Below are 26310 nucleotides of genomic sequence, written 5' to 3'. Positions count from 1 at the left end.
ACAGAAATACAAGAGGGGAAATTTTTGCAAGACTGTTTTGCGTTTCATTATGGCACAGTGAGCATAACAATGCCCTTAAGCAAAAACAGTCTGCTAGCCATGAGCCAACTCAGTCACAAGTCATTAGAAGTACAATGTCATAATGAACTCCAACAAAAGTCTACTGACTATTCATGCCAAGTTGTGCCAACTGCACTACAGTACATTGTTTTAAGCATTTCCTAGCTATACTGCAGTTCAGTTTTTTGGAAGCAAAAACAATAGTATGCTTACAATAAATTTACAGCAATGTCAGATTATTATCATAGCTAACTTATAACACACTATTTGCACATATATCTATAATGAATTCATTATACATCTCCTAAATAAAAATAAAGTTGCTTGAATCCATTATTAACATTTATCATTCTTACTTCCAGCAAGAGATTTTCCTTTTCTTTTCCTACAATTTAAGTAGGCCACACAAAGCTGAGAAATCCATGCATGGTTCTCAATAAGTATATGTGCGTATACTTCAAAAGTCAAATGCTCTAAACACACAGGACGACTTATATAGACACTGCTGAGATATGGAAGCAAATGGAGACATTTTGTATATACTATTTTTGGTGGTGGGGGGGGAGATAAGTCTTTTTGCTTTGTTTCAGATTGACAGTATAACCTTTTCACTGCCTTTAACAAAGAAGTATTCCAGGATATATATTGGGGGGGGGGGGTTGGTTTCACTAGGTAAAAAATTTTTACACTCAGACTTTAAAGCACTATTTAAGCAAGACCCCCCCCCCCAAGGATAAAGTGTACTCAGTTCCTAACTATAAAAGGTCTACACCAGGGGTCGGCAACCTTTCAGAAGTGGTGTGCCGAGTCTTCATTTATTCACTCTAATTTAAGGTTTCGTGTGCCAGTAATACATTTTAACGTTTTCAGAAGGTCTCTTTCTATAAGTCTATGATATAGAACTAAACAATTGTTGTATGTAAAGTAAATAAGGGTTTTTAAATGTTTAAAAAGCTGCAATTAAAATTAAATTAAAATGCAGAGTCCCCCGGACCGGTGACCAGGGCCTGGGCAGTGTGAATGCCACTGAAAATCAGCTCACATGCCGCCTTCAGCACCCGTGCCATAGGTTGCCTACCCCTGGTCTACACTGGTGTAACCCCATAAGTTGGTTTATTTAGACAGGTAGTTATTCTCCTATGTAAAAAGGCTCTATTGGTACAAAATGGTGTAAGTTATTGTTTCAAAGCAGTAAAGTGAAGTAGAATTAACGAGATCACAATATCATTACTTAAAAAAGCACTGATGGATTTACACCTTATTTTGCAATATTAAGTCCACTCAGTGTTGGTAAAAATAATTAAGAACAGTACCATATACCCAATTAACATACAGAAATGTTTATCACAACAACATCTATTGTTCAAGAACCTAAATGCCTTTTAAATTGCAGTTTGTTGAATGAAGAATCATTATGGAATTACAGTTTTGGGAGCTTCTCCCAACCCCTTCATCTACCTCCACAAGAAATGCTCATGGGAAAACAAAGCATAGACTGCAGTATAGCAGAATCTACTGGTGTTATACATACAATTTAGATAGAGTAAAAAAAAAAAAAGAGTAACGAGCACAAGTTTTGGATGTTATGTCTTCAACACTACACCTGTAATCTAACAGGCTCAGAGAAAGTAGAAGAACTCAAGAGGCGAGTCTTTCAAAACATTAATGCTATAGCAGTTGGAGTCACTTGCCTCTACTATGCTGCCTTGTTTATGAAAGCAAGGACCAAGCAGTACTTTTTCTGAAATTTCAAATGAAATCTTATTGCTAATCATTACTAAAATGTAAATATGTAGTCAGTTTAACAGTGAGAAATGAAGAACTTAAAACATTTAAAGGTATCACTGACTGTGGCTATAAAGCAAAAACATTTTTGCCTTTAAACTCAACCAAGGATTGTGCTTACTTTTCCGCCCACCACATTTTAACAGTGCACTATATCAGAATTTAATAAAATTTACAATAATGTAAAAAAGGGACTAAACTCATTACCTAACTCACATTATACTGAGATCCTTTGTTTAATCCATCCCATCAGAAAACGACTGAATTAATAAAATATGCCTCAGTGTACTTAGAAAGTTAAACAACTCTGTTTTTTTGCACAAGAGAGTAAAGGCAATGCAAGATTACAGGGCAATCCACTAAGAAATGCTTGGCCTCAAGTCTACAAATCTAGGGAACATCAATGCAAGTATCCCACCCTGGGTGAGGTTGCAAAGGAGGAGATAGTGTGCAAGATGCAAAGGATCCAGAAGAAACTTTAATAGACCAAAAGCCACCTTTAATTTAACTTGGAAGGTATCTGGAAACCCATGTAGTTTCTAGAACGCACAAGTCTGTGCTCCATGATCCTCAAATCACTTAGCATATGTCTCTATAAGAACACTCACAGTGCAACAAGCTTGGGTGTAAATCTATAGTGTTCCAGCATGCCATCCACTAAATGTCCATGTGGACCCTGCTGCTGCTCACTAAAAGTCTGAAACAGCCATAGAGCACTTTGGAATTTTTGGTACAGAGCAGCAGAGTCCACATTGACAGTGCACAGCATGGTGGAATGCTGTAGACTTGCTGAGCAATAAGTGCTTGAGACAGACCCTTAGAAGTAAGCAGGCAACTGCATTCTATACTAGCTAAATTTACTAAGTGTTCCTCAGGTGTAACCTCATACAGCACACTGCAGTAGTCTGGAGATTACGGAGCCAAGTATATAATTGGGGGAAGTCTGCATCTGATGAGATGGCATAAGGAAAGAAAGCATTCAAGGATATCCAGAATCAGCCAAGAATACAACAGGACCTCAAGATTGCAAAAAAAACTTAGTTTAAATAGATATGAGGTTCTCAAACTGGGGGTTGGGACCCCTAAGGGAGTCACAAAGTTAATGCATGGGGGGGGGGGGTTGCAAGCTGTCAGCCTCCACCCGAAACCCCACTTTGCCTCCAGCATTTATAATGGTGTTAAATATATTAAAAAGTGTTTTTAATTTATAAGGGGGGAGTCCACACTCAGAGGCTTGCTATGTTAATGGCGTCACCAGTACAGAACTTTGAGAACCACTGAAATAGACAATCACGATGCAATTGACTCAAATTTAAGAGCCAGAAATTATCACTGTGATCTGCTAGTCTCGACTTCATACAAAACAAAGGAATAGAATTTCACCCAGTAATTCATGATCAGTCTCAATAATCTATGGTTAAACTGGAGTGAGTATTTTCCAGAAAGCGGCAAAGAGTTCTGTGGCACCTTATAGACTAACAAATGTATTGGAGCATTTCGTGACATGCATCCGACAAAGTGGGTATTCACCCATGAATGCTCATGCTCCAATACATTTGTTAGTCTATAAGGTGCCACAGAACTCTTTGCCGCTTTTACAGATCCAGACTAACACGGCTACCCCTCTGATATCTTCCAGAAAGATATCCAATCTTCATTTAAGAGCTTTCAAGAATCTACTACATCTTTAAGTATGTTGACCTGCAAAAAGTTGCATCTTATTTCCAATCTGAAATGGTCTTCCATCCATTAGATCTTGTTCTGCCAATAGAGAAGTCATGCATCACTTCCGTTACTTCCCACAGCCCACCAACACATATTTTATCCAGTCAGAGCTTCAACCAGCTATGTCAGCAGGGGCAAAAATCTGAATGATCACAGTATCCAGGTCCAAAGAAAGAGATGGAAAACAATTTCATCAGCATATTGACAGCATCACAATGCGAACCATCTCATTTTGTGTTAGTGGGCTCATACACTCAATTAACAAGAAGGAAGACAACAGAAATCTGTTGTACCCTATCCATCAGAACCTTGCAGATAACTACCCAATGTAGGTGACCTCTCAGAGAAGAAAAAGTGTGTCATTCCAGTGCAACTTCATCTATCTCTGCCAGTATCCAAACACTCACTGGGGTCAAGAGTATAAAAAGGAAGCTAGATCTAACATTCATCTATTGCCTGAATGAGGCCAGAAGTTTCCATATAAATACCCAGTCCTAAAAGCTAGAGTGAAAGAGAGCAAGGAAGTCTGAGGACTCCAGGTATTGCCACAATGGTCCCACCACAATGTTTCAGTAGTTCCCTCCCCCCTCAAAATAGAAAGATTAGCGAGTTTCTGTTCCTAAAGATGATTTTTGTACCCTCCTATTCAACAATACAGATAAATGAGATTCACATACTTGTTTCAACTTTGGATCTAGTCCCACTAATCAACTGGAATCAGATCATCCCTGTCCAGCTGAGCGCCCCCCTTAAGTCTTGTTCTTGCAAAAAATCTGCAAAATCAACTATTTTCTCCAGGGGAGAAAAGCCCCTGCCAAGACAGAAAACTGCACAGATATGGCCAAGTATCTTCAGTGGCAGGATTGTGGGGCTAGAACTCCATTCCTCCCCATAGCCCAGACAGTAAGGTTTATTGGCACAACCTCAAGCTCCTGTTTCCCGTCCGATCAGGCATCACCCTAAAGAGACCTGTTGACCTGGTGTTACAATTTCCCTTTTGGAAGGCAACATTCCAAAATGAATAACTGATCCAATGTCATCAAGATTTTAACAGTAAGATGGCATAACTCTAAATCACAGGTCAGCGCACAGAACTCACCAAGTAGCTCCAGAACCCTTAGTGAGTAAAATGAGCCAAAAAAAATCAAAGCATATGTCCTATTTTCCTCCATTCCCTGATATATCTGTCATTACAGATTTTCAATCTTGATCAATTAAGTAATTTTATTAATGAAATTATGTAAAGAACTCAACTGTGAGGGTAAACTACTGGATGAGGAAAGTGGCCAGTGGAAGCATGTGATTATGAGAATAAGTCAAAAAAAAAAAAAAAAGACAGACTGGCTAGTGAAGGAGAAATAGAGCTGAGGAACGGGTTTGCTGAGGTACAAAATGAAGGAGACAGACAAGCAGTAACAGAAGATGGGAAGGCAAGGAAGAAGAGAAGAGTGACTAGTCCTAAAAGAAGAGGGGAAGAGTCAATGGAGGTAGCCAGAGTTTGGAGCCCCAAGAGGATAGAGAATGACTCTAAGAAGAGGACAAGATGACTTGCAGCCAGAAAGGACAGAATGGGGAAGGCCGGAGAATTACACCAACACCTGGAAAAGACAGGTCTATGTGATTGGGACTCCCTATTAAGAAGGGCAACAAGGCTTTTGCCAGAGCTCACAAAGAAAACTGAAGGGTGTGCTGTCTGCCGGAAGCTAAGATATGGAATTTGGATCTGAGGCTGAAGAAGACCTTAATGGGAGTAGGAAAGAATCCACTTCTTATCCTTCACATTGGAATAAGTGATACTGCTAGATTCTCACTGGGATGCATCAGGGAAGATGACGCCAGGCTGGGGAAGATGCTTAAAGAAATGGAGGCTCAGGTAATCTTCAGTGGCCTTCTATCTGTCCCTAGAGGAGAGCGAAGGCGAGACAAGATTATGATAATAAACAGACTGCTCAGGCAATGGTGCTGTAAAGAGGGCACTGACCATTGGGAGGTATTCACAGACAGAGGACCGTACTCATATGAGTAGGGACAGAAGTAGACTTCTGAGATGAAAATTGGCACAATTGATTAAAAGACTTTTAAACTAGGAATCTGGGGAAGATGGCTGGGAGATGCTCATGTAATCTCCATACCTGATTCTAATGTTGAGTGGGAGGAAAATCAAGTAAGAGGATACACCTTCCTCTGCAGCGTGAGGCATGGCTCACCCACTGGTTTGAACTAGAGTAAATGGTGTAACTTTAAGTCTTTGAGTCAAGACTAGAAGTCTTCAGTAACTCAGCCAGAGGATAAAGGCCTACAACAGGAGAGTGAGGTTCTGCGCCCTGCGACGTGCAGGTGGTTACACTAGATCGGCGTCTGCAACCTCTGGCAGGCATCTCACCGGGCCGGGCCAGTTTGTTTACTTGCCATGTCGGCAAGTTCGGATGATCGCGGCTCCCATTGGCTGCGGTTTGCCATCCCAGGCCAATGGGAGTGGCAGAAAACCGTGGCCAGCACATCCCTTGCCTGCACCACTTCCTGCCTCCCCCACTGGCCTCAGACAGCGAACTGCGGCCAGTGGGAGCCGCGATTGGCTGAACCTGCCAATGCAGCAGGTAAATAAACTGGCCCGGCCCGCCAGGGTGCTTACCCTGGCGAGCTGCATGCCAGAGGTTGCTGACCCCGGACTAGATTATCATGATTAAGGATAAGATTCTGTCACAGATTATTTGAATTTCTAGGACCTCCATGACTACTTCTAGGACAGCAGTCCCCAGACCCACCAGAGCAGCAGCTGGGATTGGGTCATGCCCCCAGCGATGGAGCACCGGGGTCAGCTCCTGGTACAGGAACAACAGCAGGGCTAGAGCAGCTGCAAGCCCCAGCATCACTCTCTTTGTCCACACACACACGATATTTCTGGTAAAAATCAGGGACAGGTTACAGGCTTCCATGAGACTATTGAGGGCTTAAGGGGGGGAAAAATAGCTTTTTAGATACTCCTGCTATTTTTACTAAACAACTAAATTTTGATCAGGGATCAAATATCAACATCAGGACACTGCTGACTGGCACATTAGTCATATATCAATTCCCATCTCCCAACACACAACTGACATTTCTCTATTCCTGCTGGAAGTATAAGGGAAAGCCTTATGGAGTAGTTTTCATGTTTGTTGTCAATATTGTTGTAGACCGTATGAAGGTAGAAAAGAACATACGATTTTCTCCCCCATTAACTTATTTCCATTCTTAAAGTTTTGCATGGATGAAATGTATCCTGCCTCAACCTTAACTGCCACTTCATGTAGCTTGCTACTCAGATAAAGGAGGCAGCATCAGCTACTGCTTAACTTATAGTACCAGTGAAGACATGTTATAGTTCCTCTTCAGCTTGGACTTTCCACCAGGGATGCGGAAGAACATTATGATCCTATTATATTAGAGCGGAGGTTCCCAAACGTTTCTTATTGCGTACCCCCTTAGAAATCTAACAGCTGCCCACGTACCCCTACCCATCTCATTACTGATACTGTGTGTGTTCATCTTAACACTACTTGCCTTTAGCCATCTGTCCATATTTCACTATTTATAGTGTGACATATTCAACCAAAAAAAACCCTGACTAAGTTCTGAACTCAGTTAGACTGGATAGTTGCTGGACAACTGAACCCACACTGTATGGTGACCGGAGGTGAGGGCTCTGTACATCAGCATCTCTGTATATCTGTGTTCTCATTGGTATATCTTGAAGCAAATTAACTACCATATTTGATATAACAAATTCCCACAGAATTTTAAAGCTTCGCCTGAGTAGCCTATTAGGAAAATGTAAAATAAATAAATAAAGTAGAATCCACTGTTGCACAATTTCTCCCATGTACCCCCCCAGAGGTGTGTCTCATACCCCAGGGGCAGGCATACCACATTTGGGAACCCCTATATCAGAGGCAACTGTTACCTTGTTCCCTGTATTGGAAATAAAAAAGTCACCTTCTATAGTAGGTAGTACATATTTATTGTAGTAGGTTATTTTTTGCACACAGGAAGTTTTCAGTTCTACTGCAGTATGCCTTGTTTTTTAGTGAAAAAAGTACTGAATTTATTTTCTTCCCACAAATTACATAAGGAGGCAGCTAAATACCATGCTGCATGAGTGTCAGACTTATTTTATATTTCTATTGGAGTCCCTGCAAGCACAAGAAAGAGAAAAAAGGAATCTGCAGTGTCAAATCTTAAATAGCTCTACAAGATACTTCGTAGAAAAGTGGATTTCCTTTTAGGTTTAAAAAATCTTGTACTTTATCTACAAGGGATATTTTATTTACTTCTGACTTCTTTAAAAATAGTGTTAAAAATATAAGACAGCATTTGAGGCCAGAATTCACAGGTGTGTTTAGGACCAATTATAGAAAAATGTCATCTTTTACAGTCATGTAACTATCAGTGTCTTAAAACAATGCAAATTTTGTCATTAAACTTTAATGAATTCATAATATCATGCACAGGTTAATATCAAAGAACAGTCTTCATGTGTACTGCACCACAAAAAGATACAGTTTCATGAATTCATTTTATTCTTCATGAAGTGCTAAGACTGTACCTCATACTACATAAGTCACATATTGACTGTTCTTGGTCTGAGAAGTTTAGTCTAAATACTGCCAGCACAACCTAGTATATCAAAAAATATTTTCTATACATTATTTTCTAGAAAATCAGTTGTTTAGCGAGACAGCAATGTGAAGTAGCAGAGATATACCCAGAGGAGCCATATAATTCAGAGTATTGTAATTAGAAAGTTTCATTTCCATACTGACATAACATACAATTGGCATAACATTACTGCTTCTGGTACAGCGTAGCCAAACTGTTCTGATGTGTAAGCTACACAGTGATTAATCTGAAGCTCCTGACTGGAACTTAATGGCTGCAGTTAAGCCTAGCTGTCACTATCTGTATGCACGCAGTGTTGTTGCAGCTGTGTTGGTCCCAGGATATCAGAGAGACAAGGCGGGTGAGGTAATATTTTACTGGATCAGCTTCTGTTGGTGAAAGAGACATGCTTTCGAGCTTACACAGAGCTCTTCATTTGAGAAGACAGAAGGACCCCTTACAATAGTTATAAGGGTAGTCAGTCATGTGTCAATGTGTAAACGGATATGATGAATTGGCAGGAGTGACAACCAAGGAAGACATGAGTAGCAATTTGGGGCCAAAGTGAACACAGTTTGCTTCAGTTCAACTTTTGTATTAGAAAACTAGATCTGATGGAAGTCAAACTATCCACTGCTAGAACTGCCTTGCTTTCCACGTAAAAAAAGATCCGCAGAGGAGGGAGTGTCAGTTTACTCCGTACCCATTGGTAGAAGATTCCAGATGGAAATATGAAAACTGTAAACCATTATTTCCACTCTGGTGGACCCTATTACTTTTAAACTTGAAACAATATTGGATTTTTCATGCTACATGTTCACAGCTAGCTGCACTAGGTACTTTGTTGGGATCCTTGTGAAAGCTGAAATACTATGCAGCAACAGGTCGCACTTTGGCCACCACCATAAAGCAAGTGGACTAGACATTTATATTTATACCACCTCAAATCTATTTTTTCTGGATTAGACAAACTAATTACATCCTATTTAAATCATGTTAGGCATAAATGGGCACCTATGCATCATGTCAACAAGTGCATTATAAATATCTTGATGAAAATAACTAACTTGTTATTTCCGTTAAAAAAATGCTTTTGAAAACCACTTAAGGAAGGATGGAAGGATTTATAGATTTGGACAAAGTCTCCCTCTCCCATCCTTCAAAGACACTGCAAAAATATTAGTAGATGACAGAGATAGCACTGTTTTTGAGACTATTTCCTAAATATTCTTTCCTCAGAAAACAATTTAAATCACCACTTAATACAAGGATTTATTTATGTATATAATACTGTGGATTTTTTTGTATTTACTGCAGTACAGGGGTTTCCTGGTACATGTCTCCCCTTCATCTCGTTTCACATATCCGTCACTCATCAATGGGGGAACATATTCTGATTCACATCAGTCCCGATCCGCATATCCGTTGCTTCACCTTTTGCATGTTTCTTCTGTGGGTGCTTAGCAGCTACTGGCAGCCTGCATCTGATAGTGCCTCCCGTCCGCCAGTGGCCTTATGGGCCGCCAATTAACTCCTTCCCTCCCTCCCAGCGCCTCCTCCACACCGCGAAAGAGCTCTTCCCCAGTATGCGGAAGGCGCTGGGAGAGAGGGGTAGGAGCAGGGACAGGGCACATTCAGAGGAGGGGGCAGAACTGGGCAGGAAAAGGCAAGGTCGGGCAGGGCCATTATTTCTTATCGGGAAAAATTCCCCAGTATCCACCATTTCGGTATCCGTCGCCCTTTTCAAGAATGCAACCCCGACGTATACCAGGGAACCCCTGTAGTGTCCAACCACCCCAATTAAGATCGGGGTGCCACATTTTGCTATATGCTGTACAAGAGTGTATAGAGACAGTACCCTGCCCTAAAAAGAGTTTGCAGTCTAAACTGTATGTTTATTAATCCCCTGAATCCAGAAGGTCAGAAGTTTACTAACACTTAGACCAGTTTTGTTTCAATATGCCACTGTAACATGCTGACATTAGAAAAGTATCCAAATATATTTGCTGAAGTCAGTGGAAGTGTGTTTTTGTAGTTTACAGTCCTAAATGTGCTTTGTATGTGTAATGAAGTATTAACTCCTTCTATCAAAAACCCAGTAGTACTGTATTACATGTGTCACAAAAAACTCCAATTGTTAACTTCTGGATTTGGTGTCTAAGTATACACCACATCCCTGTTGGATTCAAATTTTGAAACTAGCTATTTTGTTTAAGTATCACTGGCAATAAGCTAAATAGAGACGTCATTCCAGTTTTCTATGCCGCATTCAATTACAATCCACAGACAATCTACATACTGTAGTGCAAGTAAAGAGCTGACATTTTTTAGAAAATATCTATTATAATGAGGTTCTACAGCAGAATCTCAGAATTACGAACACTTTGGGAATGGAGGTTGTTAACTCTGAAATGTTCATAATTCTGAATAAAACATGGTTATTCTTTCAAAAGTTTACAATTGAACATTGACTTAATACAGGTTTGACACTTTACTATGCAGTAGAAAAATGCTATTTTACCTTTTTTTTAAGTAGTTTATGTTTAACACAGTACTGTACTGTATGTATTTGCTTTTTTAGGTCTCCGTTGGTGCCTGATTGCATACTTCTGATTGCAAATGAGATGTCTGGTTAACTACTCAGGTCATAACTGGTGTTCGTAACTCTGAGGTACTATTTATTTTAAAAACAAATCCTTAATAATCTTCTACAGCCTCTCTTCCATTTAATTGGGCTTCTCAGATGTATGGGGATGGGGGAGTATAAGGTCCTGAACACAATTTCACATACTCCACATTCTAGCCTATGAACAAGAATCTGAGAAATGTGAACACCAGGCTTCTCACCAAGGCAGGCAATGAGTTATACTAATAACAGATAATGCAAATGGCTTCTGAACTGCCAGTACCATAACTATTCTCTCCTAGTCATTTAACGAACATTTAGAGGCACAAGAGGCTTGGGAGAAACCAAGTTTAGCCGCAACAAATATTTATTTCATCACCTTTTTAGCAGTGATCTATGGACATTTTAACATAATTAAAGACTCAGGACTAAAAAGGCTCCAGCCACTGCAGATTCATCTTGTGAAACTTTGGTTTTTATTTATTTATTTATTTTTGTGGGGAGGGGAGAGAAGTGGAAAAAAGGGAAGAAGAATGGGCAGATGAAAGGAGTCTTAAGTTACTCAGACTGGTCTGATCCTGAATTTCCCCGCCCACACTTCTGATAGGTTCTCTCCCAATAGAGTACTGTTGAAACACAGACTTTTGTTCCTGCCAGACAAGCCATCTTAAAAAATTGTTGAAGCAGCTGCTCTCACTTTTGCTCAGAAAGCTAAAGACTTGAGCATCAAGGTGACAAGAGTCATTTTAAAGAATTCTTATGTTTGACACTGCTTGATCTAGTGTTTAAGAAGATAAGGAGCTGGAACTGTCTGACAGAAGTAGTAAAGTTTTGACTGAACTGCCAGACCACAAGTTATTTAGCTAGCACTGGTTCAGCTAGAATAAGCCTACTGGAAGAGCATAAACAGAAGGCATTTTTATTATTTGTACTAAAGTAGCTGATGGAGAATTTAATGGAGATTTAGACTCTGTTTTGCTAAGTGGGATATATACATGTATTAACAGCCCCAGCATTGAGGGGTTTACAGCCTAAACAAATAAAATTTCTAGGGAGCATGGGGAGAACACATATTTTACCTCCAATTTATAGAAAGGGAAACTAAGGCTCAGAGAAATTGTGTGACATTAGGAAAGTCACTTGAAGTCTGTAGCAGGGCAGAAACTGAATCCAGATCTCAAGAGTCCCAGCCTAGGGCCTTAACCACAAAACCTGCCATCTACTCTTGTGCACAGGAAAAAAACAAACAGTCTTATTAGCAGAACAATCCAGTGCAGAAGACACACTACAAATAGGACATCAGCAATATCTGTTCCAATAGGAGGGCTTCAAGATGCCATGTATCTTCGGTGGCAGAATACAAACTGGAAGCTGTAGTTGAAGCACAGTGCCATTGCTAACTTCTTCCTTCAGACTAGCTTTTAGTTCAGTCTGACTAGCAAGAAAGAGGCAGGGACTCCAAATGGATTTGCAGATCCAATGAATAAATCTTTTCTGTAAGAGGTTCATATTTCCACTTGAGACAGAAAAATAATTGAAGTTTCAGCTCTCTCTAGGAACCTGTCTGCAATAATGCTATAAGGCAGTGGTTAAAAGTACATCACCATAAGCAGGGTCACTCAATGGCAGCTGTAAGCACAGGGAAAAATGCAGGCACATGTCTGGAACCTTCCATCCCAATTTCTACCAGGAGAGAGAATCCACTGTCTTGTGTCTTCACATGATATTCATTTTTCTAATGAAATAACGTATCATATGACCACACAGCTAAAAGTATATTACAAACAGGGCAGCCTATTACAAATAGATTATAAATTCAACTAGGTTAGGGAAATTGATATAGTCCACAATAATCACTTGATCCCACAAACTACTTGTGATTCCTGATTCATCATTCTTTCATCCAGATCCAAAAAACAGGTGATTGTAGCAACTCAGCAGGGAAATATCAGTTTTCAAAATTCTTGTCTTTTGGGTGCACATTATTTAGATTTTGCACTTTCAGCAAATAATTCAGGAAATTAGTGTGTGAATGTGTCTCTTACTCTCACACACATACAGGAAAAAAGTGTAAGACCCCACAATATGAGATTAGTACTTACTATTCCAGAACTAAGATCATCTCTGTTGCAGTCTCATAAACTTCATGTAAATTAATGACCCAAAGGTTGCGTTGTGCCAACTCAAGGACAGCTATCTCATGGATTATTTCCATTCGACAGTCTTGGCCCTTTCTTCTTTTTCGCATGAATTTGGCTGCAAACTCCTTTTCTGTATCTTTCTTGACACACTTCTTCACCACTGCAAACTTCCCTCTGGAATTAAAGCAAAATATTAAAATCAGATGGATGATCCTTAATTTAAGTATTAAAATCACTAGTCAAATTTTAATATTTTAGAAAACTCAAAAGAAACTACAGTGGGAACATTTACAGTATGTTCCAAATTTAGAGTTTTTACCCTGTATCAGTTATATTCCCTACATTTAAAACAGGGGATACTACTGGAACTAGTAACACCTCAAACTAGAATATATTTTAAGTTTATTCACTATACCATATTGTATCCACAAAAATTTAGCCCTTCATTAGGAAAAAAAATATCCATCAATTTCAGGAAGTAATGGTTACTTATTTGCAACCAGAGTTCTTCAAGATGGCTCTGCATATTCCACTTATATGTAGTGTGCCGCACAAAGATGCCTAGTGGGAGAACCATTTCCAAGCAGTGTCTGCTAAAGTGCTCGTGCTCTTATTCCCCCTCAACCCCAGCATCCCTGAATGTTCTGAAGCAAGACTATATAAGGAGGCACAGTGTCCTCTATCACCAAGCCAGAAATACAGAACAAAAAGATGGGGGGATGGGGATGTATGAGTATTCAAAGCCAGCTCAAAGAACACTGAACTGACCTTAATTTCTGCTTTGAGTAGTTCTGCATATTCCCACTTATGAGTAGTTTGATAAGTAATACTGAAAATAGCCTGGAGGAACCAGACCCTGAACTTAACAGAAATTGAAAAACTACTCTATCAAATCTAGCATCAGCTCCTGAAGCAGGAGTGCGCAACAATTTTCGCTGGTGGAGGGGGCACTCCACAAATTCTGGTAAGTCATCACAGACCGCACATTTCTACAGTATTAACAGAGTGAGCACCCCCATTTGTTGATGTAAAACACAGCCGCTGTGTTTTATGTCACTACTTGAACAACTTTCCCACGTATGTGAGGGAGGAACAATGTGAGGGCCAAAGTTTCTCTTAACTCCAACATGTTTATGTGCAAGCCCCTCTACTGAGAAACCCAGTGATCTTCAAACTGTACGATGACTCAGACATGCCTATCCCCTCAACTACTGTTTGACACATCTGAAGTTACCCTCACTGATGGCAAAGGGGGATTGAACTGGAAGTCTCTGAGGACATTAGCTCTGACTCCCTACCACATCAGTGAGTCCGGAATGTTTCAAGAAATGTTGACTGTTTGCAGATGGTCTCAGGTCAACAAGCCAAATCTGGACATCCAATGATGCACTGGCCTAATTTTGAGACGCTCAAGGAGATTCACTTAAGTAGTAGCAGCCATGAGACTCAGGAAGAAAGTTACTTTGAGTTTTGACATATTTGAAAGTTTAAAATATACTGCACTATTTAAAAAACCTGTCCTGGGGTAAAAAGGCTTTTCTGAGTCCAATATGGCACCTAAGAATAAAATGTTGAGCTGAACAGATTTAACTTGACATTCAGTAGTAGTTCCACATCTGGAAAAAAAAAAAAAAAAAAAAAAGGGTGATTGTATAAGCGATGTGGCTTAATAGATTTTTGTGAACAGCAGCCTTCAACAGTCAATCATCCAGATACAGGTAAACCAAAATACCTTGCTTTCTCAGCTGAGCCACTAGCACAGAGCGGCAATTTGTACAATACTCCCGGTGCTATGGACAGGCCAAATGGGAGCACCTTGTACAGGAAATGGCATCCTGCCACCACAAAACAAAGTTACTTTTGATGACTGTCTGACAGAAATATGAGAATATGCATCCTTCTGATTAAGAGTCGCAAACTAATCCACAGTTAAAGTGAACGGATTATGAAGACTAGAATTAACATACAGAACCAAAGCTTCTAAACATATTTGTTCAAGTTCCTTAAAATCTAAAATTGGATTAACTCCTTCCTCCCCACACCCCTTGCATTCTTCTCCTGTACTATGAAGTATCTAGAATAAAACCCCTGACTTCTCAAGGTGTGTTTGGACACCTCCCTGATAGCCCCTATCAGAAGCAATCTCTGCACTTCTGAAAGTAGAATAGCATTATGAGAGGGTTCCCTGAAAAGGGAAAGGTAGGGGAAACTGAAAGTGCATAGTTTCTCATACTGAATACAATAGCCCCTTTCTGTAATTTCTGGGATGTAATAAACCTCTATTTGCTGATAAAAATGGACTAGTCTGTCTCCAAACAGAGGAAGGGAAGGATCCTTGCTGATTGGTTCTTAATTCTCAATCCTCACATCAACTCTGAGGCTTGGTCTTCAATGAAGAGGACAGGGAGGAAGGAGGAAGTAGATCATTGAGATTTAGGACTTGATTTGAAAGATGACTTCTTTTGGCATCTCTGGAAAAATCACAGCCTGCTGATGTCTTCCTTGATTTATTTCTTGTCAAATCAAGGAAGACTATGGATAATACTCTCTCTCATAATGGGAAGAAAAAGTAGAAAGTTTTCCAGTAGAAAGAATCAAGTCTAAAGAACAGAGCACTGATCTTGCATCCTTTAGCTTTTCCAGTCCTTCATGACCATCCCTATGAAAAGGGAGATATTCCACTTTAATTCTAATATCCAGAGCCAGAAGAGAGGAGCAAAGCCAAACATGTCTCCTCTGAGCAACTACAGAAATCAACGTTCTAGCAGAAGAGGCAGAGGTGTCAAACAAAGCCCTGAGAGCACACTTAGCCACATTTTGACCCTCCATTTGGATCACACTGGCCAACATCCTTTTATTATCTGGCAAATACTGTACAAACAATAGCATCATTTCCCACAGGTGGAACTGACAGTGAGTCATAACTGCTTAATAATTTGCCACCCTAATACCAACAGTGGAAGAAGAGAACACATTTCTTCCCAGGGAATCAATCTTCTTTCCCTGCTCTATCAGCAGGAATGGAATATGCTTCTCCAGACCTCAACCATTGCTGGCAGCAGGCAACAACAAATTATATACAAGGTGTATATGAAAATACAACCCCCCCTGCCCCCCAAGAGTATTTGATATAATCTGTCTGCTGTCTTGGAAATAGGCTGACAAGGGGAAGGGGTGGCTCAAACAGTCTGCAGCAGACCATGGAGAATTGGTAATGACATCCCCAAGAATGCCAAACACCAGATAGAAGGTTTCCTCCACTACTACTGAAGGTAAATTCAATGCCGATGTCATGCGATTCACCAGGTCACAGAACTGCGGAGCGTCATCAGAAGGAGAAAGAGGCAGAAGCCACTTCCCAGGTGCTCATCTGGTGAAAACTCAGGATCATGGTCTGCGTCAGCAAGCTCTCTTTTAGAACAATAAATGGTCTCCTCTTCTTCTTCTTCTGAGTATCTGGCACCATTGAGATGCAGATGGATCCGAAGATTTCTCCACCAGGAATGCTATCTTCATTGATAAATGTAGTAGAGAACAGGTAGCAAGTGGTTTGAAAGGGGCTCTGGTAAGGCCTCTGAGGTCTAGTTTTAGGTCCCATGCTGGTGTAGGGTTGCAGACTTCAGGTACATGTTCTGAATACTTGCGAAGAAGCATTTTGTAATCAGATGGTTTTCAGCCTTCATCCATCTATTTTGTTGCGAAAAGTACCTATGGCTGCGAGGTGCACCTTAAGTGAACAAATAGCCCCATGTGTTTCTAATGCAACATGTACTCCTAAATCGAATGTATTGGTGCTGTAAATGCTGGTAGGTGTCTGTCGTGACACCACGAGGAGAACCTCTTTCATTTATGGAGGTAAATGGTATACATGAAGTTTCCTGCTGTTTAGCAACACCTTTTTAGCCTCTTCCAAACAGGTTAATTCATCGTGATGGAGCCATGGAGGAGCTCTGCCTTCAGGTGGAGTTTTCCTAGATTCAGGTGAAGAACATGACCCTCATCCTGAGAGAAAAGATCCTGACAGAGAGGAAGAGGGTACGGGGTGCACCTATACAGATAAGGAATTATGCTGTTCCCATACTTGGATGATTGTCTCTTGAAGGGTTGCACTTAAGCAGACACTTTTCCATATCCGAAGGTTACAAATAAATGAGAAGAAATCTACTTCCAGTTCAACAACTAGAATTCATCGCAGGTTACCTAGACTTGATGGAAGCCAATTCACTGAGCTGTCAAGAGTCCGAATGGTAACACTCTGTATTGGAAGTCGTCTCTCCCTACTGTGAACCGTGGCAATCATCTGTGTGCAAGGTGTATAGTGATATGAAAATATGCATCTTGTAGGTTGAGGGCTGAAAACCGGTCCCCTTCTTCCAGCACTGGAATTACTGACATCAGCATGACCATCCTGAATTTGTGGGTACGTACAAATATACTGAGTTTTCTGAGATTGAAAATGGGTCTCCATCCTCCATGTTTCTTTTGAGTCAAGAAGTAGTGAGAATAAAACCACTTCTCCCTGTGTTGTACTGGAACATGTCCCACAGTATCTACCTGAACAAGATAGTTTACTTCTTGTTGTAGAAGATGCTCATGAGATGGGTCCCTGAAGAGGGACAGGGAAGACAGATGGGTAGGCGGGATGGAGATGAAGAGGATGACATAACTAGAATGTCCTATCTCCACTACCCAGTGATCTGTGGTGATGGATGCCCACGCTTGGTAAAATGGCCATAGTCGGTGGCCAAACATCTGGCTAGGTTGTGTAATATATGCTAGTTGTCGGGGGAGGTCTATCAGACCCTCGACCAAATCTTCAAAATTGCGTCTTGGCTGGTGGTGCCTGTGACGCAGTCGACTGGGATAGTCAGAACCTGGAGGGGGACAGTAGCACAACACCACATCTGGAGATAAAGATGACGATGACAATCGTATCAGGGCTGGTGGTTCTGCCTGATCTAGTTCCTCCTCTTCCTCCACTAGTTCTTGAGGAGGTTCGAGATCTTCTCTGTGAATGAGGGGTTGTTTGGTTTCCCAAGGGGATCATCTGGATTCAAGATATTACATGTATGGATCTGATGGTTCCAGTAAGGCCAGTTTGAGGAGTCAAATAGAAATTGGGACAGTCACCATGAAGGAGAGTAGCACTGGTCTCCAGGTGCACAATTCCTCTTATGAAATCAGGATGGTGCCTATGAGACTCTGGGTCCTCTGTCTGGACTGATCCTTTGTCTCTATGGGAGTGGTGATGATCTCCTACCAACACCTGACTTTTCAGAAGCAGTGGCAGTTTCAAATTCTATGGAGGGTGCTGTCAGTGTCAGAGGCCTTATTATGACCCAACTGGTAAACTGTACTGGTGAGTGGCTCTCCCTATCTTGCATGCTCTGGACCAATAGTGCGGAGACTGTCCTGGTCAGAACAGGTTCCAACAGAGTTGGGGATTCCAAGTCCATATAAATGGACATGTCCTCGGGGTCCTCGTATGTATCCCCTGATGCAAGTGAACAGACGGGCTTGTCTTTCTGTGCTGTCAGCAGTGCCATCTCATTGCTGTCTTCAGTACTAAAAACTCCTTTTCATGGCGCATTGGTACCATCAGAGTAGGAGAAACCTACTTCTGTTATTCTCTTATCTGTAATGGGGACAGTCCAGCTCCTGCACTTAGCATTGGTTTGGGGGCGCTTCTGCCCTTCAGAGCCAGGAGAATGGTACTGTGCTCCTTGTGAGCTTCTGAAACTCCCTACAGGGGTGTAGAGTCTGTTAGTCTATAAGGTGCTACGGGACTCTCTGCTGCTTTTACAGATCCAGACTAACATGGCTACCCCTCTGATACTTGTCCTAACTTGGAGGTTATTGGAGAATAGGGATGGAAATATCGTTTTAAAACAGTACCATTTAAACTATTAAAATTATATCAGTTTACCGTTTAATTGTTCACAAGTTCATAATCTACCCCTCGCTTGGGGGGTGGCACCCCACTGTCTCTCCTTGGAAGTGGAATACTGTAGGCTAGGGGATCGTTTGCATGCACATGGCTGAGCGCCATGCGCCTGGCTCTGATCCCAGTTACTAACTGCACTAGGCAGCACCTAGTTTGGCAGATCACTGCTGGGGAATCAGTGGTGCCCGGGCAGATCCAAATGTTCCAGCAAAGCCAGTGGTTCCTGGGCAGACCCCCACTGCAACCAGCTACAAGAGAAGCAGAGCCGGTTGGGTGGAGGGAGTTGCAGGGCTGCCCCCAGCAGTGTCCTCTCTGCCGGGCATGGGCTGATCCAGCGGTGCCCCAAGCTGCAAGAATGCTTCAAGTTTCAGTGCCCTCCCGCCAGGTATTGCTGTGGCACTTTTAATGTGCACATTAGGTATTACAATGTCACGAAATTATTTTATCAGGCTTACACCTAGGGGAATTCTGCACCACTGCACAATGCAGAAATTTGCAGAAATTAACATTGTGCGCACATAATATCCTTTCACCCACAGAAATGGGCTGCAGTGCTGTGGAGGCACTTGAGGTGGTCATCGCTGACCAGGAAGGCCTGAGGGCAGGACATACAGTTTTAGAATCCGCAGGTCTTGGGAATAACTAGGCACTTCCTGGGGAGGTGTGGAGGGGGAAGGGTCCAGGTAGGGAGAGACCCACCAAACTCTATTAAGAACTATGTGAACTATAAAAAATATAAACTACATTTTAAACTATTGACTCTTAATTACAGTTAGATGCAGAACCTAGCTAATGAAGAGGTTCCACCTCAGACCACAGGCAGCAGAAAAGAACTGGAGAGCAGGTCAGTCTTGCACTGCCCCTTTTGCCCTCAGTTTGGAACACAAGGAGAAAGGGGTAGGTGTGGACCTAAGAATATGGTTAGCAAGAATCTTCTGAGCTCATTTATATGGAGCACATACTATCACCACCCATCCCATGAAATACACATAAGGACCATAACTCAAAAAGGAAAGTAAATTTTCCCCTTACCAACCCCCCTCCCTCCAAAAAACAACAGTGGGATGCCCCAGTTCACCAAACAAACAAACAATCTGGAAATGAGGGTATATAGGAAGATAAAATTATCTTCAAATATTTTATATAAGACAGACTAAAGAAATCCTAAGAGGAACCTAGCAAAGCTAGATGAATAGGCAGCACCTTTACTGTTGACTAATGAGAGTGAGTGCACATCAGAAGGAACTATTTCTACATATTGGTGGCTTTTAAAATTACCTCTAACCTCTCTGGAATAAGACTGTTGTGTTATTCTGGATACCCAGATGAAAATATCTGCTTTTTTGACTGCCCCTGTGCACTGAGTACTCTCATATTTATTAATGCAATTAGATAAGTCAATGTCAGCACAGTATACCAGGTAAGGGTGTAAATTCACTGTATTTCAGAGATACAGAAGAAATAAATGAGATCCAGAGAGAAGTGATAAAGATTAGAGGCATGGACAGAGATTGAAAAGACTGGGTCTGTTTAATTTATAGAGGAAACAAATTAAAAAGCGATGGCAGAGATACACAAAATAATGGATGTTAAATAGGCAGTCAAACAGACCTATTTAAACAGTTAAACAGACCTCTCATAACAGAACCTGCGGACATGTGATAAAAGGTATCAAGTTTAAAAAAAACAAACAGATAAAATACTTTTCCACAAAAAACATGACTAATCTATGGAACTTGTTTGCCCAAGGTATCACTGAAACTTAGTCTTTTCTCCAAGACTAACCACAAAGGGATGAGCTGGACCATTGTTTCCCCATGTCCACTGTCCTCTCCTATTAAGTCTTGCAAGGGTCAATCCTGTCCTCTATCTTATTCAATACTTGTCTGAAGTTGCTGGTTAGACATATGGGCTGAGGTGTAGAGCTGGTATTGTTTGTGTATTGCTGACCACTCCCTTGCCTCAGATGTCAATATTACTATTTGCCAGCTGTCCAAATACCTGGATGAGGAGCAGCTGGCTGAAACTAAACCCAAACAAGAGAGAAAAGAGATGATGTTTGGAGAAAGCAAGGTCTTGAGACATCTTCCGTGGTCAAATGCATCTGCCTGAAGATTGTACAGTCTGTGAGTAGCATTGGGGTACTCTTAGCTATCCATCATTGTGAAAGACACCCATGTTCTCTTGCAGCTGGCCAGAACACTGTGCTCTATCCTATCAAACCGATCTGGTCACAATAATCATGTTTCATGACTTCCAAATTAGATTATTGCAAATCCTACCTATAAATAAAGCCAAACAGCCTAAGAGCTCCAACTGGTAAGAGCCCATCTGCTCAGCAACTGACACTACGATCACAGCACCTCTGGGTTCCACTCATTACACTAGCTCCAATGAATACAAAATCCAATTCAAAAAGTCTCATTCTTAATATCAGCTGCTCCTCACAGGCCTGACCCTAGTTCCTCGAGAAACTGCATCTCTCCCCATGACCACGACCTCTATCAAATTGTCTGTGAACAGGAGGAGAACTGAAAGCACGAGAGAAAACTTTGTCATGAGATGGACATAGACCATGGAATTAATTCCTACAAGCAGAATTAACACTACCCTGAGCTTTTGGAACCAAATGCAACACACACTGCTTTAATCTTAGCTATCCCCAGCCCACCCCTATATGTTTAAAAAAAAACAAAAAACTGCCATGTTTCAAGCTACTCTTTACAGTTGCAGAAGGTAGAATTTTTTCCCCCTCAAACAAAACTTGGGGGGTGGTCAGACACTATGGTGAGATGAGTCAAATACATATATAGTAAGATCTTAAAAATGAATTAGATATGTAAAAAGGATGAGAACAGCTACGGTTGCATTAGATGACAAGCAATTAAAGATGAAAAATCCCTCTTTCTTCAGCATACAAGTCAAATTCTAAACCGAGTTTGGCAGAAACTTCTGTAGGGCACATTATTCCAGAGTTGTTCACTATGAAGTTTCTTGCACTTCTCTGAAGCATCTGGGAATGGACTGATCACTTTCAGACTGCATACTGGCTAGAGAGACCACTGGTCTGACAGAGCATAGCAATTATGTTCCAGCATCAAGTATTGTTTTTATGAAAACTTTATTCAGTACCGTAAAGGCAAGCTCCTCAGTGGACTCCTGGTACCTTCTGAAAACTAAAGTATTTCAGTTTCAGGACTGCTAATTCAAAATCAATTAAGTGAAACAAAATAAAAACCCACAGACATTTAGACTCCCTCCCTCCAAAAAAAAATCTGAATTGCAACCATTAATTTAATAAGCTGTATTTATCATCATTATTCCTCAAAGATAACATTTGCAAACAAACATTAACTGAAGTACAGCAGACTGACCAAATGTTCACAAAAGCACATGGACAGTAACAATGTGGGTTTTTCAAGCACTGTGAGGGCCAAAGTAAGTATTTTCTTCAGAAACTTCTTCATATTTAATATATATGTCAAAATAATGTTATGGTTTTTTAAATGCAGAGTGTCAGGAAATACAAAGCTACTTGATAGAACCATTAATAAATCTGATTATGCAAGAAACAAAAATCTCAACTACAAAATAACATTACTGCATTTCATTGCAAAAAAAAAAATCATCCCACAAAAATGCTAAGAATATTTTAAAAGCTTGAAACCAACATCTATTTTTAAAAGATCATTGTCAAACAGCACCTTTGGAACTGGCCACTCAGGGCCTAGAATAAATGCTGCACAATGTGCTAAGCACCCTGAGATGGACTCAAAAGCATGCTTGGAAGGGGTAGGGGAAGAAAAGGAAGAACAAAAACCAAAGGACAGGCAGGGAAGGGTACCATGGGAATCATGTGGAGAGGATCAGAAGGCTGCACACTCTAAAGAGCTAAGTAATGTATGCACAATGGTTCTTTTTAAAAAGCTAATGTCATAACAAGTTAAACATATAGCTGGTTAAGTAAAAACTGCTCTCAAGTTTAAATTCTGATCATGAATGACAGCAACTTTGTTTAGAGAACCACTGGAAAGGACTCAAAATTGCCTCAAAATGAAGACATGTAAACTTGACAAATCTGAATGCCACATTTACAATATGAAGTATTGCAGCAAACTAATTTTCAACAGCAAGTAGTTATAATCCATGCTGATGCTGCCCCTTTACAGCAGCAACAAATCAGTTCTTTGCAGGAACAAACCTAGCATGGCCTAATGGTATTTGTGACAGAGCCAAAAATCAATTAAATCAATGGGAAGACTTCCATTGGGTTTGGATCTGACCCTTTAATAGCACATCCTTTTAATAACCTGTAAAAAGTTTTAATCCTCCTGATTTAAATACTGACTGCTGGAGTCACAATTTGTATAATCTCAGTGTGTCATTTTCCTCAAATTACCACAAAGTCAATACCACTCACAATTTAGCACACACTAAACTCTTGACCAAAGTAGTTTGTCATACTTCATCTCTCTCAAAAACAAGATACAGATTTCATGAAGCACAAGAAGCTGCTCAGACCTGCATACAAAAGCTGTTTTGGAAGCAAAGAGGAAGTCTAATATAAATACTGGTATTACCAGATTAACCAAAACATGTCATTATTCACAAAGAAGGAAAATAAGACACAGTGTGTGCTACATATGTACAGCACAGTTGAGCTAGACAGAGACCCGATGCATCACTTAATTAAAAGGGTCAGGTTACATAGACATTTATCAGAGGGTAGCCGTGTTAGTCTGGATCTGTAAAAGCAGCAAAGAATCCTGTGGCACCTTATAGACTAACAGACATTTTGGAGCATGAGCTTTCGTGGGTGAATACCCACTTCCTCAGATGCATCTGAGGAAGTGGGTATAGACATTTAGACAGTTTACAGATATAATTCTTAAAAACTAGTTACTATGCAACTAGTAAGATTCATGCGTGAGGCAACTCCAGAGCAAAGATCCAGCAAAAACGTGCTGAGCAAACTAAACTGATTCAATATTATGAAACTTGATATAAATTTGTACTTTTAGAGAGATATACCAGGTTAGGTTTTTAAAAAATAAGCATTGTGTTATATTACCAAGTGTTCGGACAAGCTCCAAGTTGGATTCTCCTCATTTTCCCTTTCTTCAAAGTCTTAACAGGGAATTCTTGAAAAGCAAGTTAATTTACTGTCGAAAATACAGTAACAAGGGGACAAAGCAAGAGAAAGTGATAGCTCAGGGCACCATGTGATTGAGAGAGGGGGGGTAATTGTGATGACTAAAGTTAGAGAGGAACAGATTGGGGTTGGGGGAGAATACTAGGTAAGAAATAAATTACTGATGAAGTTAAAAAAAAAAAATCGGACATCCACACTCCAACATGACAAAGAACATGTTTAAAAGCAAACTAATTTTTAGTCTACAGTTCATGTTTTATCACACAATCTTCATAATAAAAATCCTACTTCAAACTGAAAATCATTTTCTCTGAAGTAATAGACAACTTAAAAAGCCCAAGGTCACTTCTTCACACTACCACCATCATTAGCATTATTTAAATTGGCACACATCCTGGCTTACAGAAAGGAAACAAAAAAGTCTTAGTAATTGCAAATGAAGCAAGAACGCTTTACATCATATGTTTACCCACATTTTGGGTTGTCATGGGTTCTGCTAGGGAACAGCAGAGAATCTGACATTACTTTAAGTAATCTTTTCTCAAAGTGATCTGCAAAACCTCCTGTCACTACTGTGGTTGCAGTATTAATAGTGACTTCTATGAGCATATTCATCTTTCAGAAAGCTTAAAAAGAGATTGCCTGAAAGGAACGGAACTGCATAAAATTAGCTATAGAATTAATTCATCACAAGTGCTATTTGTCTGGTGTGCATTTCCTCCCACTCCACACTTTTTCTGTTGTTATGGGCAAGAGAGAAGACTGTTTTTAGCAAGGAGGTTTTAATTGAAGAATTTCTTTTTAAGGGATGGGTCCAATTGCCAGCAACTTCTCTCTTCATTCCCATCTCTGTCCATCACATCCCCAGAGTCTGTTCCACACCTGTTATATTTGTATGAAGAAGGTATCAGGTAACTGAGGCATAAGACAAAAAAGTGGCAAACATACAGCATATGTCCTAGTTACAAGTTCTTATTCTGGGGAAGTGAGGGGGGATGACAAAAATATAAGCATCCAGTATCACAGACTAAGAACTGAGACTCACAACTATTAAGATAGGTTAAGTTCATTATACAGCTGATTACTATCATGAAGGCATGTGTCAGCTGCACATAAAGTCACACGTCTACATTCGAAATGTCCAGAGTGTGAAACCAAGTTTCCTTATTACGCTGTTCCACCTGCTCAGTGCTTCTTTACAGCCCATTATTCTCAATTCATAATAACTGAGACTCAGTATGTCCTTTTTATTCAAAAGAAAAAGTGAATTGAGGTAATCAATAGAACTTTAGAATCCCATATGTCTTCCATCTTTTGTCAGGGAAAACCTATTTTCTGAGGGCAAATTGCAAGAACTAAAATAAACTGCCTTTCTGATGAGAAAGCAGCACAGTGTCAGATGGACACCACTTGACCAATTTGAGAAGCCAGAACAGCTTTTGACATTAGCAGATGATGAGCTTTGATCTGGTGCATTGCAAGTTCTAGGCCAGTTAATGAAAACGTCAATAAACTTAAGGATTGTATAAATTTGCTTGGAAATTTAATAAGCATATTATTGTCTGCAAAAGTACTATTAGTCTGATGGCTACACTCCTCTCTTGCTCGCAAAAAGAGTAGGATCTATGTAAATCAACACTGCAAATCAGAACCTTTAAAAAGAACTTTAGACAAAATAAGGAAGCAAACCTGTAGGAAAATTAAGGTTGATGTTTCCTTTTTGGATATACTTTTAGTTTCATAATACAAAATGAGCTAGTGACAAAAATCTAAACAGTAAGTATTCAGATCTGTAATAGCTATAAAACCATTTAACATCTCTACAAAGAAATCTTATTAAAAAGCATATTGCTCCCCATTTTACAGTGGAATTTCTATTACAATGGCCTTAATTGCAACAGATAGTAGACTCATATTATGCCACTTGAGGTAGCCTACCTCCAGTGAGAGCAACCATACTTCAAAACACTGTCACACTATCACTGAAGCCACAGAGGTCTGATTACTAGCACAGAATGATTTGATTAGCAGAGAAGTTGTAACTCATCCTGCTGCATCCTCACTGCATTACTAGTTTCAGCAGCAGCATTACTGGAGCTTTAACTCACCACCCCCAAATCTGAGGGTGTCTCCACCAGATGGGTGTAATAATATGCACTAAAAGTTCCCCAGTATTCATTAATATAGTTCCATTTTGAACAGTCCTACTTTAATGCACAGTAAAGATTTATTTTCTGCA

General features: G+C 40.4%; 2 protein-coding genes across 2 annotated transcripts in view; one reads left to right on the top strand and one right to left on the bottom strand.

Moving 5' to 3' along the window:
* The window catches only part of STK17A (serine/threonine kinase 17a), a 49170-nt gene that overhangs the window by 19717 nt on the left and 3143 nt on the right, over positions 1-26310 (bottom strand). The window contains exon 2 of the mRNA XM_030551410.1: positions 12937-13149. Coding sequence (XP_030407270.1) covers positions 12937-13149 — 213 coding nt within the window. The remainder of the gene's footprint in view (positions 1-12936; positions 13150-26310) is intronic.
* The window catches only part of LOC115646015 (cytochrome c oxidase assembly factor 1 homolog), a 70000-nt gene that overhangs the window by 41972 nt on the left and 1718 nt on the right, over positions 1-26310 (top strand). Inside the window, exon 6 of the mRNA XM_030551411.1 lies at positions 10790-10879. Coding sequence (XP_030407271.1) covers positions 10790-10844 — 55 coding nt within the window. The 3' untranslated portion in view covers positions 10845-10879. The remainder of the gene's footprint in view (positions 1-10789; positions 10880-26310) is intronic.

The sequence above is a fragment of the Gopherus evgoodei genome, chromosome 2, assembly GCF_007399415.2.
Source record: "Gopherus evgoodei ecotype Sinaloan lineage chromosome 2, rGopEvg1_v1.p, whole genome shotgun sequence".
Classification (NCBI taxonomy): domain Eukaryota; kingdom Metazoa; phylum Chordata; order Testudines; family Testudinidae; genus Gopherus; species Gopherus evgoodei.
The sequence above is the reverse complement of the archived record's forward strand: the minus strand, read 5'-3'. Positions and strand labels throughout refer to the sequence as shown.